The 17,083-nt window shown below is 35.1% G+C and overlaps 1 protein-coding gene across 1 annotated transcript in view; it reads right to left on the minus strand.

The window, feature by feature from the left end:
- Window positions 1-14,495: 14,495 nt before the first annotated feature.
- The window catches only part of NETO1 (neuropilin and tolloid like 1), an 86,776-nt gene continuing 84,188 nt past the window's right edge, over window positions 14,496-17,083 (minus strand). The window contains exons 9-10 of the mRNA XM_060119092.1: window positions 15,517-16,075; window positions 14,496-14,556 (exon numbers count right to left, since the gene is read on the minus strand). Coding sequence (XP_059975075.1) covers window positions 14,496-14,556; window positions 15,517-16,075 — 620 coding nt within the window. The remainder of the gene's footprint in view (window positions 14,557-15,516; window positions 16,076-17,083) is intronic.

Consider the following 17,083-nt stretch of genomic DNA (forward strand, 5'->3'; position numbering starts at 1 on the left):
CCCTTTTGGTCCAATACTTCCTTCACAAACTCACTCAAATTTGAATCATAATTGCATATGGATACTTTCTCTCAGTGTAGGCTGCTTTTTTCAAAATTTTTTAAATTAAGTTTTTCTCAGTGTAGACCACCCTAATATACACTCTCTACTTGTTCATCTTGATTCTCTTAGCCTACTAGCATTAGCTTGCCCTATGATTCTTCCTCTTATTATGGAAAAGATTTTCATTCAACCAAAAAGTGTTAATTATGCATCCAGCATATTCCAGGAATGACGCTATCTTCTGGGGTTACAAAAAGTGAAAAAAGTTTCTTCTTTCCCTCAAAAAGCTGGTACACCAGTAGGAAGAAAAAATATAAAAATAAGCAATTTAATTATTTATTTAATTAAATATGTTAAGGTAAACTTCTACTTCCAGAGAGAGAGTAAGACCAAATATTTATGTTCCCTCTCTACCAATCCACTGAATAATGAATGGCATAGGAAAAGAAGTTTACACTGAAAGCAAGACTATAAACAAGTAATGATTCCTATTTAAGCAATTTTAGAAAGTGTAAGTTAACGATAGGATTTGTCAGTGATGAGCACTCATGCGAGATTTGCCAAATGGGAGAGATTCCTCCAAAGACTTATACAGCCAGAGGCGTGGGTGTGTAAAGATATTCCATATGTGCAGGCATGTTTTTCAGAACTCCCCTCCTCACTCTGTTTCTGTAGATGCCAATGGTTTTGTAGGGTTTTCCAGAGGGTCTTGAGAGTTGCAGAATCTTCTAGACATCAGAGCTCCTTTGGTGCTTCAGGCTGAGACCTTTGGTGAAACTTCTCTGAACTCTGTTCCTTCAGGTTTTTCCACAGCTTATTGAAGACCTGCATTCCTAGCTGTGTTCTTTCATAGCTTGGATATTTCAAGTGGCTTTGATTCTCCTGACTGCTCCCTGACAGGTCACCACACTCCATCCTCTCTCACCTGCACTGTCGATGCACTAATGCCTTCTAGCTGTTCTCACTGACCTCAGCACTGACGCTTGTATAAACTATTCTCAGCACAGCCACAGAGGAGACCAGGTAGAGCTTAGCCATATTCGGCTCTCTTAAAAAGCTTCAGCCTCTTTCCATTTCTGTCAGAATAAACTTTAATTTCTTAAGTTTTGCTTGATCATCCGTATCTGATCTCACCCCCACCTGCTTCTCCCTTTATCTCTTACCGCGGTCACTCTCTCACTCCATTCTTCCCACACCGTCCTCTCAAACATATCAGGCAAACATTTTCTGAACTCCAGGAAATATCCTCCTTCAGATATTCACAGCTCACTATTTTACTTCATTAAAGCTTTGGTCAAACATTACACTACCAGAGATGCTCATGTCTTTTCCTCATAAAATACCAATTCTGTATCTCAACACTCTCTGTGCCCCCAGGATGCCTAATTTTTTGGGCCAGGCACCTTCATAACATGACAAATAGTTTTTATCATGATTGTTGTTGTTTGTTCTTTACTGTATGTTTCCTTTAATGAGACTGCATGACACAAAAGAGTGAATATTTTTATCTGTTTTGTGACTAAAACAGTTTCATGCACCTAGTTGTTTGCAATTAATATTTATTGGATGAGCTGCTATTGTTTATGCTATGTTTGTTGAATAAATTAACAATGTCCCTGATAACTACCAAGACAAGCCAAAGGAGCATACAGCTTAGGCACTGAACTTCTTGGAACTCCAAAAAGTTCCAAGAAGGAACTGCAGGAAACTCCTTGATAGAGCAAAAAGGGTCAGACTCTCAAATCAGACATACAAGAATCACGTGTTACACAGGATCAAAATTCACTAATACTTCAAAGGATACAGGTAATTATGAATTGAAGGTAAATCGTGTGGAAGTACCATGATGCAGACACAAGACTCTCGGTCCTTTATAGCTTCTATGGGACCACCCAACACAGTTTAAGCATAGGATCACTCTAAGGGGGCCATGTAGGGCATCGCTTACTGAGAGAGAGATTTCAGTTAGGAAACATTGCCATTTATTACTTAGTCACATGCTGACTCTGACAGTTTTTAGCAGGTTTTGTACCATAAATCCATAAACTGTAAATACATTTATCATAAGCAACGTAGACAGTGTAATGCATCATGCTACAATCATTCCACAGATGAAGATTATTCCCCATTATTTTTCTGCAGTGATTCTCATCAGTAATTCCTAAAGCATGTTTTCAAGGAGAATATTCTGTTATTTCTATCTTTTATTCCTTGTCTCTCCTCTGTCTGTGCTCACTAGGTTAGGAAGAGTGGTTTTAAGTTAGTGGCTAACATTTTATTTCCCATTTCTTAAAATGAAGAAGTGGCTAATCAAAGAGAAGGAAAGTGATGCATGGTTAAGACTATAGTTTCTGTATCTAGAACTCCAAAGTTTAAATCCAGGCCTTACAATTTATTAGTTACATGAGACTGGGTATTTTATGTAACTTCTTTGGATTGAATTTTCACATCTATAAAATAAAGCTAATAATAACTACTTTATAATGTTGTTATGAGGACTGACTGGATAAATACCTGTAAAATATTTAGAACAGTGTTTCACACAAGTTGAACACTCAACCATGGTTTCTTATTTTTAGTACTTTAACATGGAGCTATGCTTTCTCTGGTCATTGCTCTTTTGAGACAAAGCTCTTTCTTTTTGTACCTTCAGAAATGGCTAAGTTGGCTAGACTCACTAAGAAAACAGGAATATGTACAGGTGAGTGTTCTGGGAAAAATCCAAATTTAAGTCGTATTGAGAATATATTTTTGTATGAAAGGAGTTTATCATAACAAGCTATAGTTTCATCCAATTAAGCCAGAGAAATGGATCTTTCCTTCTGTATAGTCACAAACTGCAGGGAATCAAAATTTAACAGACCCCAGACTGAGTCAAATTACTCAATGAACCTGTCAGCCACATTTATTTGTCTCCCTGTTCCCTTGAGATAAAAGTCTGATGGTGGTTGAGTTTAGAAAGATTAAAATTCTTATCACTAGGTGATTAGATTTGAAGTCATTCCTTGTGAAAAATTGAAGTTATAAAATTTTAACTTTCTAAGTTCTGTGGCTGATTAGTTAGAATTTAAGTTATTAACCCTCCTAGGAAATGCTCTGAAACGTCTAATAGACCAGGGTAGGGTCTCCAGGCTCTCCTGAAGGGACTGGCCAACCATTTTAAAAAGGGCTTTAGGGCTTCCCTGATGGCGCAGTGGTTGAGAGTCCGCCTGCCGATGCAGGGAAAACAAGTTCGTGCCCCGGTCTGGGAAGATCCCACATGCCGCGGAGCAGCTGGGCCCGTGAGCCATGGCCGCTGAGCCTGTGCATCCGGAGCCTGTGCTCTGCGATGGGAGAGGCCACAACAGTGAGATGCCCGTGTACCGCAAAAGAAAAAAAAAGGCGGGGGTGTTTACTCCCAGAGAATAAAGAAAAAATTTAAAGATCCACAGGAATTGATTTTGGTCCACATAAATAAATTAAGAAGAGTTGACTAGAGCTGTTTAGGTCAGGAATATAAATTAGAAAGAGGACCCATGATGCTTTTTCATTTCACTGTCATTTTAATATAGCTGATAGTCTCCCTTTAAAATCCCCATGGGAATTGAGAAATCCCCACCCCATGAAAGGGAACACTTGCTCATTATAAACATGTGTATCTGTTCTCATATATAATTGAATGTCTCATGCTATAGAACTAGTAGTCCAGAAAGAATTTAGCCAAACACTTCATTCTTGTGTGAAATTTAATTAGGCAAAGTTGTCATAAGTTAAGTAAAAGAATCTCAGGAAAGAATTTTTAAAAGCCCTTAGCAAGGAAAACCATTCCAGTTAAAATCAATCATAATCCTCGGGTCAGGAAAACAGAAGACATAGTAGATATATCAACAGAGAGACTGTGATCCTGGGAATCTGTTACACAGGTTTGGAAGACTGGAAAAATGAAAAGGGAATACAGAGGTAGCCGATATTAAGCCATACTGAGCCTGGCTTGCTCTAGGACTGAGAAAACAACGGAAATGAATGGAAGTTTTCAGAATCTAGAGTCCAGAAGGAGTCCTTCTGAGGCAGGGCTCAGAGCTCTGAGGAGGACACGCCAAGCTGGTGCAGATGCTTCTGAGGGGGAGCTCGGAGGCTTGGTCTCCGAGAGCTGAAGGAGGCTGGAGGCTGCCGGTGAATCCAAGTTCGGATTCTTAGAGGATGCTGACAGGAACAGGAGGCGAACATAAAAGTGTTTCAGGTCCTCATCTGTCTTCCCATCTTTCTCTACCGTCATCTGTTAGGAGACCTGAACAGGGATCAGCTGGCAGAGGGAAAGATTCATTTGCAGAGTCCCAGCCCTACCAATTCAGAGCAGAGTCGATTTGAAGATGAGATATAACTTCTTACCCACCAGCAGTCCTTCAAAAAATGATGCCTGTTTACAAGTGACTAAAGGATAAGCACAGGCTCAGGAGATATCTATATGTATCGTATAAAAGTCTCAACAGAGCTGGGAGAAAAACCTTGACTATAAAAAAGGAGTACTTGTAGAGAGAGAAGGCGTTTTCTCACAAGTGCATTAATATTTTATAAAATACTTCAATATTATCAATTAACAAGAGTTCATTACTCTTTTTTCTTTTTTAACACAGAAAGACTGTCCTTTCAGAAAGTTGGGCAAGTATCTTGTATGAAACTATGCTCGTAGTATCCACCTTAACAAGAATGATCTACTTGGAAAAGCTGCCACTTAAAGAGTGATTTTTTAAAAAGACACTTTTATTCATAAAGTTAGCATATGTAAGAATATAAAAATCTAGAGAGATCCATGGTTTGTAAGTATACTGAATTGATATATACTTCAAGCAATTCTGTTTAAATGTTATTCTAAATTTGTGTGTTCTAAAACCATTTTTGTATTTTGGGTATGTTTATTTTGAAAACACAACCTGCAAATTACACTTCTTTTAAAAAAGGAGAAAGATAATGTTCCCATAACAATGGTTATTAAACCGTACTTCTTTAAGTTTACTTTTGAATCTGGCTTAATTCTGTCATTTCTAGAAGGAAAGGCTAATGAATATAAGCCACGTGTCAGGTCAGGACAGTGCTTCTCTGTGACAAGTAAAGGAATGTATTTATTTATTTACATGTAACTTTTGTACTCATTTGCTCACTTAAGCAGAACCGTATTGACTATGCACTTAACAGTTATTTTGAAGGATCCCCAAATGGCTCATTCCCGATGACTACTTTCAAATCCTTAAATTCTAGAAACTAGCAGTTCTCCATTACACATCATTAATAGCATATCTGTGTTGATGTCTTTTCCAGTGTCAACCTCATTTATGCCAGATGGTGGCACACTAAGAGCTCAGAGGCAACGACTAACCTCATTCTCTCCCACCTACTAACACCTACGCTCCTTCCATCTGGTTCTATCCTAAGAATCTGTCCTAAACTGATGTCACCTTTGAAAGGTGAGGCCTTTTCCTGAGTTGTCTAAACCCAGGGTTGATCACGGAGGTAGAGAAGTCCATTTTTGTCAGCAATGACTGGTTCACAGATGGACAAAAGTCAGGCATAGAGGAGATATTTTGCCCACTCTGGAGTACAAACTAGTAAGACACAAATGTGAAAACTAGAGACCCCATATTGGTACCACCAATTTCATGTTGTTTGTTTATGGATGGTGTCATCTCTGATTTTCAGAGCAACTTTCATTATTGGGTATAGACTCTCTATTTTAAGGATAAAGGAAGCGAAGCTCAAAGGATTCCAACAACACCCTTAAGAGAAGTATGAAGTGAAACTAAAATTTGAAATTGTCCTGTTGAAAAGCTGTTTTCACTGCATTACACCACATTTTTATACCATAATTATGGTTATGAGACTTCAGTTATCTACCTACCTATCTATTTGCTTGCTTATCCCACTATTAGGCTATCATGTGCATGTATACCAAACAATTGTCTGGGATTGAAAAACAGAATTTTCTGTCAAGTATTAGTATTTCTGTTTGTACTTGATGACTAGGGCTTTGGGGATCACTTAGGAGCTCTGGAGTTCAATATTGTTCAATAAGATGATGCAATATAATAAGCACTGGGGAAAAGTGTCATTCAAGTGAAATAAGAATCAGTGGACTCTGGAAGTCATACATTTCACTGTGGACAAGAGGAGGCTGGAAGTTATTTTTCATTACTGCTCTGTATAGGTGATACATTTGTCCCATGTCCATTATAAAATGAAGTTTACACATGACTTAGGAAAAATGATTTATTTATAATGTATCATAGGGTATAAAAAGTATCTTCCAATGCATTGTCATTTGGTCCTCAAAAGCTATAGGGTGGAGCGAAGTTGCTATAATACATATTTTTACAGATGAGAAAACACAAAAGTATGGGGTTTCTATGAATATGTATCAACGTATTTCACTGAAACATACTGTATTGAATATTAAAGGGTTGTATTCATATCAGTAGGATTGCTGGCTGATTCTGGGGTTAATCAGCTTGAGTTCAGACCTGGATGTATCATTCTTTATTGTGCAATCTTAGAAAAGCTACCAAAACTCTCTTCAATTTCCTTATAGGTACAATGGAATAACAATAAAACAACCATAACAACAAGTATTATTATTATTATTAATAATAATAATTGCTAAGACGACTAAAGGAATACTTACATGAAAAACTCTCAGAATGGTGTTTAGCATACAACACTCAGTATTTTGGCTAGTTACCCAACCATGATCTTGAAGTAATAAAAAAATGGTAGAAAATAAATAGAAAGTAAGACAGATATTTCTGGATATCTAACAATCCATCGGTTATTCTTTTTTAATATCTTGTGTCTGTATTGTTTTGATTTCCTTTATTTATTCCAGTTTCACTCAGTTTAGCAAATACACTGCTGTCAGAGGATTCTACTTAGAGTATAGTTTTTCAGCCCAACTTTGCTAAGAGACATTAAAATTCTTTTTTGACTAAAACGTGAAGTCTTTTGGATGTCATTACCTCTACTCAAAGATCATGATGTAAATGCCAACCTGTTCTTCCAACTCTATTGACTATTATTCCTTTAGTCTAATCCTATGCTCCAGCCAACTCAAATATTTACATGGCCTTGGGAGACTACTCTCTGCTCTAATTTCTCTAGGTGGAAATCTCTCCCTGCTCCACCACTGACAATGGTTCTCAATCTTCAAGACCTGCTTAGAAGGACAACTATTCATCAAGCATCTTTTGATCTCTCTGAGAATATATTTGACCCCCTTATCTATGCTACTGACTTCTTTATTATAAAACATTCTCGGTATTGTATTCTCTTGACAGTTGAATATATTTCATCTTCCATGCCAGATTAGTAGGAAGCAACTAATTAGCTTTTCAAGATGGAAAGCTTAGCAAATAATTTTGAGCTTCATTTTCCTTATTGAGCTCCGCTAAGAACCCTTCCTTCTATAAGGTTCCATAATTATGCTTCCCATTAGTTTGTCACATTTTATTTTCATCCCCAAAGCACTTAGGAAGAATCCTGGTATATAGATTGTACAGGCTAAAGAAAAACGCTGGCTATATTGATATTAAACTTAACTCATGAGAAAGCGAATAAAGAGCACAAATTTATAATGTGATATAATAAGGAAAATTTTATTTTAAATAATTTATATGCTATGTTTTCTGACCACTTTTACATTTTGTGTCTAGATATGTGTCTATTAAGAAGAGGGCAAAAAAAATTTTTTTTCCAAAGAATGAACCAATGTAAAGTGACATGCTTCAGAGTTTGGACAGGTGATAGAAGTTGGGGATAAACAGGAACATGTTGGCTGCACAATTATGGACACAAAGAAGTGGTTTAACTTTATGATCATACTAGTGCAGGAATAAGAACCTTCTGGAAACCAGCCCTAGTAAGTTTGAAGTCTGAGGAATTAAAGGCATAGTAAGAAGGCATTTACTTTAATAACACATAAGAAAGTACAGAACCAGAGGCCATAATAAAAAAAAAGCTGAGATGTTACAAGTGCCTGACGTCAGTCACCTAGATTTGTTATTTCTATCACACTGTTGGGTTTATTTGAATAATAAAATTCAGTTAAAGAAATCTGTAGTACAATTTAAACAAACTCATTAATAAAATTAATCAGGATAATTCTACATTAGAAAAGGGCTCTGATTTGTTGAACAAGATTATTTATAAAAACACATCTCTGGCTATTTTAACAATATATTTTATTCTGCTACTTAATTCCACCTTTAAGAGAGAAATGGGAATTATTAATTAAATGGATAAGAAACTGATCATTAATTCAAGTATGATTTTAAAAATTATTTTATCTATTTGACAATTTTTTGGATGGACCCTCTGGGCCATTAGTGTGATCCCAAAAATGAGCCAAAGGAAGAAAAATGCACAGGTAGGCATGATACAGGAACTAATTTGCTTCAGCGAAGATGGACAAAACTAAGACTCACTTTTCAAATCATATGCGTTTCGCATTCAGAATATTTTCATGATTTTATTTATTTAATCTCCCTCCAGAGTTGGAATCTGACAGGATTCATTTTCATAATTGAAATATACAAATTTAATAAGAAGATAAAATGATATTATTTATTTTACCACCAAAAGATAAATAATTTGTCATTACTTTAATTAAGGAATAGGAATCAGTATCATATTTTGTTATTTATTAAGATATTCTTAGGTTGAGGAAAATCCATTTGCGGAATTTAAAAAAATGCTATCAAATTTGAGGAAAAGCCAAATTCCTAAATGAAAAATATAGAAAAAGTTGATTCAATATTAAGTGAATATTCAAGAAATGTCAAAGACCTAACTTTATTAAATGCTAAGAATAATGGTTTATGGTGTCATTGAAATAATTTTGGTGAAAAAAATAATGCAAAACAGAAAAACCAGCATCTCCACAATGTGGACTGTTCTCTTTTAAAAGCCCAAAGACATTGATCTCCAATTATGTTTACAGCCACGTTTTAATTATCTAATCAAATGGAATTGAATTATGGTAAATCAAATATTACATATGTTTATCTTCCAATACGATGCATAAAAATGGCTTGTGTATAAAATCAGGTACACAAAAATCATATTTCCAAATCAACATGCCAACCTTGAATTAGGCAAATAAAATGCACTTGGACGGAAGTAAAAAGCTTAATTCAGGGTTTCATAGGTGTTGCACATAATCATGATATGCCTCCCAGATTTTGAAAGTGAATTCAAACAGGGAAATGAAACAAAACCAGCTATTTTCAAATTAACTAACATGGTGTGTAATTACGCTATCAGAAAGCATCTTATGAGATTAATAAAGCACTCGTGCAAGTAATATTTGAATTCATTTTATCAAAAAATATAACTATTTATTAAAATAACTTGATTTGAAACATCTTGAAAGTCTTGAAATGTCTCATGCCATATCTACATGTGTCTCTCCACTTGAATATAAACCAAAGGTTGATATTGAGGTGACAGGGTCTGATGTAGCCAGTAAACAGGAATTTTGAATGTGTTGGTAGATTTCATTACTGACTTTTAAAGACCTTCCTTCAGGAAACCCCCAGGCATCATGGAACCCCTACACACTCAAGATCCAGCATCTAGAGTTGAGACAGGGACAACAGGATGCTTCCAGGCCCCTGTCTCAGAACCATCACTATCTTGTTTTCTGATTAGGTAATGCCCAATTATACGTTGAGTTATACATTCTCAGTATTACCACTGAAGAGGCCTATTCTTCATTTCAATATTTTTGTTTTCCTATGGAGCTGTTGTGTATTAAATATATATAAGCAATCTATCTTTATCATTATACTTAATGTAGTTGGATTTATTTTTTAAGTCCTTGATTTCTGGTGCAAATATCCTTTCAGTAGTGAACCAGCAGATCAGAAGCATTCTGCTTATTTAGGAAGAACTGGAAAGATGAAAGTCCTGTGGACAGCTGAAAGGACAGTGGATAGTAAGTGGTTCACATGTATATCATCCTTTTTTAGATTATTTATTCAAAGTGTACAGGGTCTTATGAAGATTTCTAAATAGAGACAGTAATATAAAACATGGCTAATCACTTTAAAAAAGTCTCTGGATGCATCAACTTTGAAGTAAAAGGAATGAAAATAGGCATGATAATAAAAGAATTAAGTCAAACAAAAAAGGTTAAATTTCAACATAATGTATATAAAATATATAGCAAAACAACAGAAAATAATCTTTCTTTATAATGTTTGATATATATTTTCTAGTTAACAGTTTATCAAATTCTGTGGATTGACATTTTTTCAATACAGACTATTCAGAATTGCTATGATAATTAATTTTTCTATCAGAAAATTTTTTCTTTCCTATTTATTTGTTTCTGTAACACATGTGAAGTTGAATTCCTAACAGGGATGTATGTGAATAACTCATCTATTGGCTTTGTGGAACTTGCTTGAGTTACCAGGTTGACATTGTGATAGACCAGATGGCTTTGTGGTTGTAGGATAAAATTCTGTAGAATTCAGCCATTTGGGAAATGCTGGTAAGCAGATTTACAGTAATTTGAGTTTAGAAATTATTTTCTGAGAATACACATTCAATATTTTAAAAGTACCCACTCACTAAATCAAACTTTATAGAGTATGTAATTCAATAGCAATTAATTATAATATTATTTTCCTTCATTTATATTAAACACACCATAATTAGTAAGCTTTCAGGAATCATATATATACCTGAGTATAAGGACAACTCAGAATTGTGTTATTTGGGTCATAAAAGGGCTTGTGGGTTTAAAGCATTTAAAAAAGACTTTCCTATTCTAAAAGGAGAATATATTCCATAAAGTTTTTTTTTCTGTTATACTCACAGTTATGGTTTATTACAGTCTGTACCACATTAACTGATTGCCTTCGGGGATGGAAGTAGGACAGAGAAGAGCTCCCCTTTCACGGTTAAAGGAATTTAGTTTCTGGTTTCACAAGCCCACATTTTAAAGATGATCTTAGCTTTCTGGATCTGTTACTGTTTGCTTCCAATTGTGGATTTTTAGTTCTGAGGGGGAAAATTTAAAAACTCAATTTGTACGTTAGCTGGTTAACGGTCTCCTAAAGCATCCTTATAAAAAAAATAGAACATTGATTGATGATAAAATCATCTTGATTCCCTGCCCCCATGCATCTGACATACTTGTGACTGTCTGTTTTACAGGAATGGCAGGTTTTGCAGGAATCGTTGCATATGGATTACATAAATTGAAGAGCAGGGGCAATACTAAAGTGTCTATTCACCTGATCCACATGCTCGTGGCAGCCCAAGGCTTTGTTGTGGGAGCAATGACCCTGGGTATGTTCCTACAGGATATCTCAAATTTGTGGTTCCCTGTTAATGGATTTCTTTGTAAATAAAACAAGATAGATACTTTTAGCTGACTTTGAAGAAGTTTGAATATCACTTATATTCATTTTCACATAAAAACTGAATTAATAAAAATAGTTCAAGTAGTGACATAGTTTTACTGTCTATGATAAAATCTTACTAAGGTTTTAAAGAAAGAAAGAAAAGATAGTAATGCCCTTCACTGAGTTTATGATTTTGTTGAAGAGTCTAGATATGTAAATAGGATTGGTAATAAGATCCATCATCTGGGCGAGACGCGATTCCTGTTTTATTGAGTTTTTGAAGGTGGAAAAGATATTACATGCTTTTATAGGCTTTATAATTGACTTTAATTGACTTTATCTGGTATTATACAGCAAGAGTAACTCCTTTTAAAGTTGCCAGATAAATATTGATATTTTAACAGTCTGAGCTAGTCATTCTGGCCTGAGATACTTGGGAAATTGTGTAAAAAGAATTTTAGAAATTTGAATTGTTTAAGAAAGCAAGAGTGTGAGCAGTGTAGGGCCTTGTTCCCTTTGTAAGTATTGTACGCTAGCAAGGGTGCTACTTTTAGCTACTTTATGTACTGTTTTTAATTTTCTAACACTGAAAAAAGTATTTAAATGCTTAACTAGCATTCTTTTTCTTTAGTTATGGGCTATTCCATGTATCGAGAATTTTGGGCAAAACCTAAAACTTAGAAGAGGTGATGCTGTCTTGGTCTTGGTGGTGCTTGCTTTAGTTAGACATCTCATGTTGAGGTTATATGTTTATGTTGAAAATAAATTCTGTGGGTCAGACAATAACATGGTAATTTGAATATTGGCTCCCTTTGTTGCAGGCTTGATTTGCCTGGTGACCAAGTTACTGGTGACTAGCTACGTCATTCAGATTAGCACAAAAACATGTCACTTTTAAATGTGCTTGATAGTGGTACAATGTCCACTTTCTTAAACACTTTTGATAAAATTAGTTGTAAAGAGGACAACATGCCAATCCTGAAAATGCTCCCAGTTTCTGCAGAATATCATATGCTTTTGATGTAATGTAGGAATCCTATTTACCCCAGTTAATTTAATTCTTTCTGACTGGCTTGTGGACTGAGTACTCCATAAAGTTTTAGAAATCAAAATTTGAAGAAGTATGTCTTAATACTAAAGGACATCCTGTAGCCTAAAATGTAGAAAGAGTAGATATAAAGTGTGTACTTACGTAAGTCAGTTTTTATCACTCTAATAGAAGAAAGCATTTCTCTTAACTCAAGTTAGGAAATTATTATACACTTTTATATATCTTTATAGAAAAAGTTACAAGTAGCAAGCATATGACACAAGGAAATGGAAGAGTAACAGCAGTATTGGAGAATGCATGCTTTTTACAATGTGTCTAATAAAAAGGATATTTTTCCAATTCAAATATCCAGTACTGACATGCAAGGTATTTTCTCAAAGTGTCAATCAATCATATTGCTAAGTGCTTAATCAAAAATCATTTCTACTGAAGGGTATGAATGGTAAGATACCTGATTTCAAAACAATTTCTGAAACTCGGTATCTTCCTTTGATTTTCTTTAAAAAAATAAAGGAAATGGGGGTATATAGGAAAGACGAAAAATGAGATTTTTCTTATTGCAATCCAGTAATTTTACTCAGTACTTTTGGCTGCATTTAATCTTAATACAACAACAGATGTTTATAGTCCATAAAACCTCTAGCTGGTGTTTCCATGGTCCATATTCTCACTTTTCACTGTAGCATGTTCAAAATCACTCAGGAACGCACTATTCTCAAGCAGTCTATATAATGAAAACAATGTACATGTAACACAAAGTTCATCCAAAATCGTGTTTTTTCACATATCACACAATGTACAATTATCTAACAAAGACATAAAACAACATAGAAACAAAGTGAAACTGACAGTAAAAATAAAGTTGGGATAGTCTTAATCAGGAACTAATTTCTTCTTCAAGTTTCCAGTAAATCTCAAAATGTATTTAAAAACTAAGGAGCACTTGGTGGCCAGCAACCAAATTACGAAATGAACATATCATTGTGCAGCGGGTATGTCTTGCTGAAGGGATAACAAATGTCTGTAATTCTTAAGTTTGGATAAAGGCAGTGGAATGAATTTAGAAATATGTCCACTTTTCACAATTCACTATAGAATTTTCTTTTCACAGTCCCCATGTTTGTATAAATAGTTCTTCTCTGAAAATAAAACACAGTTAAAACATTTTCTCCCAATGAAATGTGCACACAAATACACCAACTTATCAAAGTAATATAGAGCATGGAAATGCATTCACCTAATTCAAGAATAATTGATAGGTTTGAAGAGTTTTGAAGAGATTTACCGTCAAGCAAATTTAATTGGAGACAAATTAGTCTAATAGAGATATAGACTCTAAGTGCTAAAAATAAAGCCATTATGGTACCCGATGACAAAATAGATGTACACATAGACAACTGATATTTATGGAACATTTTACATTACCAAGCATTCAAATTTTATATTATAAAATTTGACATAACATGCTGCATTTAATTTTGATGAAATAAGCTGCATATTCATGCAAAAATAAGAGGGCACAAATTGTATAAGTACCACAGAATACTTAGTGTATGAGTTGTGAGTAGAATGTTGGCAAATTCAATCAATACCATTATTACCAGTTTTATATACTAACTTCAGTTATATTGAGACAGTATTCAATTTTTTAAATTATGAAAACCTTGGGTTTCTTCTGGTATTTCTTTTAAGACTTCACCAATTTTTGTATCTTTACCTTAAAATAGATAAAATTTAACTTATTAACTTAACATCCTTTTCAATAACATTATAGTACAATGCTTGATGGTAAGAATATTAAGATTTATTTTAAAGATACGTATAATAAGAATCATCCTTCCATCAGCATTGAATCCTGTATATTTCTAATTGTGAAATGCTATGAAACACATATCTCAAGAAAGAATGAATAAATAGCACATTCCCTAAAAAACTACAAGACAAGTTCAACAGAACAAAACAAAACAAAGTACAACAAAGTCGGAGAAGGAACCAAGGGCATTTGCTTACCTTGAATTTTCTTTTTAGACCCTAGTTGTGTTGTATTCAGATTCATGTTTGCTTAGAGACCCAATGAGGCAGAACCTGGAATGTTATGGCTATTTCATTCAACAAAGTAATATTTTCACAAAAAATAAATATGCACACAAATATTTACTTAAAAGCATTCCTAAAAATTCATAAAACTGTGGAAATAAAATTTTTTCCATCAGCATGCAAAAATATTAAATCAACTAAAAGTAGTTTAGGTTTTGAGAATATATATTGAATTGAGGAATTACGTACATTTACAAAATAAAATAAATGCTAGTAAACATGCAAAACAAAACACAGGAAGATTGGGTTTGGGAATTTTAAATAATATTTTTCTCAATTTAAATCTTCTTTCCTCAAGACTTTTATTAATTTTAGGCCTAATAATACAATATAGATAATATTGTCTCCATATTAAAAGAAAAATGTTTCTACTAATCCTCGCTACATTTAAATATCAATGTTTACTGTTTTAGTATACCATGCTATCATATGCAATTTGTAATGTAAGTATTATGTGATATGTGGAAAAAAGTGTTTTAACTTTCATACCAAAAATATAATACATTATATTGCAAAATATGTTATTTTTACATTAAAATTATTCAACAAGATGGGTTAACCATCTTGGTAAGGCAATTATTTCCAAATATCATCTCATATCTTAAAATCTATAAATGTTGATTGGAGCAACATTTATGACCACATGGAAGCAAATTAGCCATATAAATTAGAGCCATAATTTTTATAGAAATAAATATTATATCTGTGTAGAAATAAATGAAATCTCTTTGGTCTGTGTGTGCTCACACACATACACATATGTACACAAACGATATTTAGGAAAAGTATGGAGAGCACGGAAAAAGAAGAGGCAAAAGTTGAAATACTATGCTTTAAGTCATTAATAAAAAGAGAAACTGAAAAATGAAGACAAAATAGAACACAATATTCTGGAAGCATTTCAGTCTTCAGGTTATAGTTGTCATCAAAAAATCTATAGATACTGACCGCTGGACGGCTTTATCATGTCGGGACAGCCTGTGACTCGTGGTCGGCACCTCATCAATCTCGTCGATGTCACAGGCATCTGCAGCATCTTGGGAGTAGTTGTGTTTCATGACGAGGATACTTCTTCTGTTCACGGGTGGGATGAGGGGTTTGATGGGCTGTGGGGACATCTCTGTCAAGACAGAAGCATCTCTTGTGCTGAGGTTGCTGCGGCTGCCTTTCGTACTGGACAGTTGTGATCCACAGTGATGGTCATGAATGCATTTGGAAGAGGACCTCCTCAGTTTATGGTAGTTTTCAAAGTCATCGGCCACATCTGCAAAGTCAGCTGTAGCTCCTGTCCCTCTGAGGGTGCATACCTCATAATGAGGAGGTTCCAACACCTCCTGGAAAACTGTCTGGTCAAAGTCCGATTTCCTTTGGACATATTTTTTACGAGGCTGTTTGATCTGCACAATGACAGAAATGATAATAAGGATGATCACAATGCAGGAAGTCACGCCAATGACAGTCCCACTGGTGTTGGTCAGCTGGTCCAGCAGACTGGCTTTCCTCTTTTCTACACGTTGAGGAGAGTGAAAACAACAAACAAAACAAGAAACAACCCACCACGCGTTAATATGGTAGTCAAACGTACGTTGACAACTTTAAATGAAATAGGCTGAGCATAAAATTTTCACTGTCTTAAACATAAACAAGTCTTTAAAAAGAAACAAAATGTTTCACTTTTCACAAGAACCGTATCTTCTAGCCTTAGAAACCGCTCTACAGTTGCACAGCGTCCCTACTTTAAATGTAAATATATGTTTTGAAGAAGGTCTTATAAAACCTTTAGGATGTCATTTGCAAATCAATTGGTAATGGTAAAAACATTTCTCTTTGTATAAGAAACCCCACAAACTCCACTAATGGGAACATGAATATACCTAAATTGTTTTGAATTTATTCCTGATGTGGATAACTGAAGTCTAAGTATTCTGATACTGGAAGGTGATTACACTTTAAGACAGACACTTCAGGGATGTTGGCATGAGGGCTTCTGTGGGTCTTTTCCCATCATGGTAAAAGTTTAAAAATAACATTTAAAGTTTCTGGAAATTGTCTTAAGGGAAGTACATTTATTCAAGAAAATCTACTGAATTTCTTTATGAATGGGGATGGTCTGTGGCCTTTGAGCTCCTCCACCCAGTAGAAGCTATCCCAATAGAAGCTTCTATCCCAGTAGAAGCTCTACCCAGGGTGGTTTCAGGCAACACAAGTCTCCTCTCCCTACAGGCCCCCAGTCTGGAGCTACAGTACCTCCCCAGGAGGGGCAAGCCACCTGCATTTCTCAATGCCCTTTCCACCCCCAGATCCATACTGCAGATGCTAGATTCCAGGCAGGAGTGGCTGGAATGCGGGGTCTCCCCTTCTCCTCCCAGGCCCCACTGGAAGGAAAGAAGGTCTACACCAGGCTCAGCAGGTTGAGAATACAGGGCCCCGGTCACACTGGCTGCAGCTCACTCACAGTGTAGAGCTCCCTGAAGAGACAAGCAGAAGACCAGATGGCCCCTTTCTCCATCCTCAC

This window comes from Mesoplodon densirostris, chromosome 15 (assembly GCF_025265405.1).
Source record: "Mesoplodon densirostris isolate mMesDen1 chromosome 15, mMesDen1 primary haplotype, whole genome shotgun sequence".
In the NCBI taxonomy this organism is placed as follows: domain Eukaryota; kingdom Metazoa; phylum Chordata; class Mammalia; order Artiodactyla; family Ziphiidae; genus Mesoplodon; species Mesoplodon densirostris.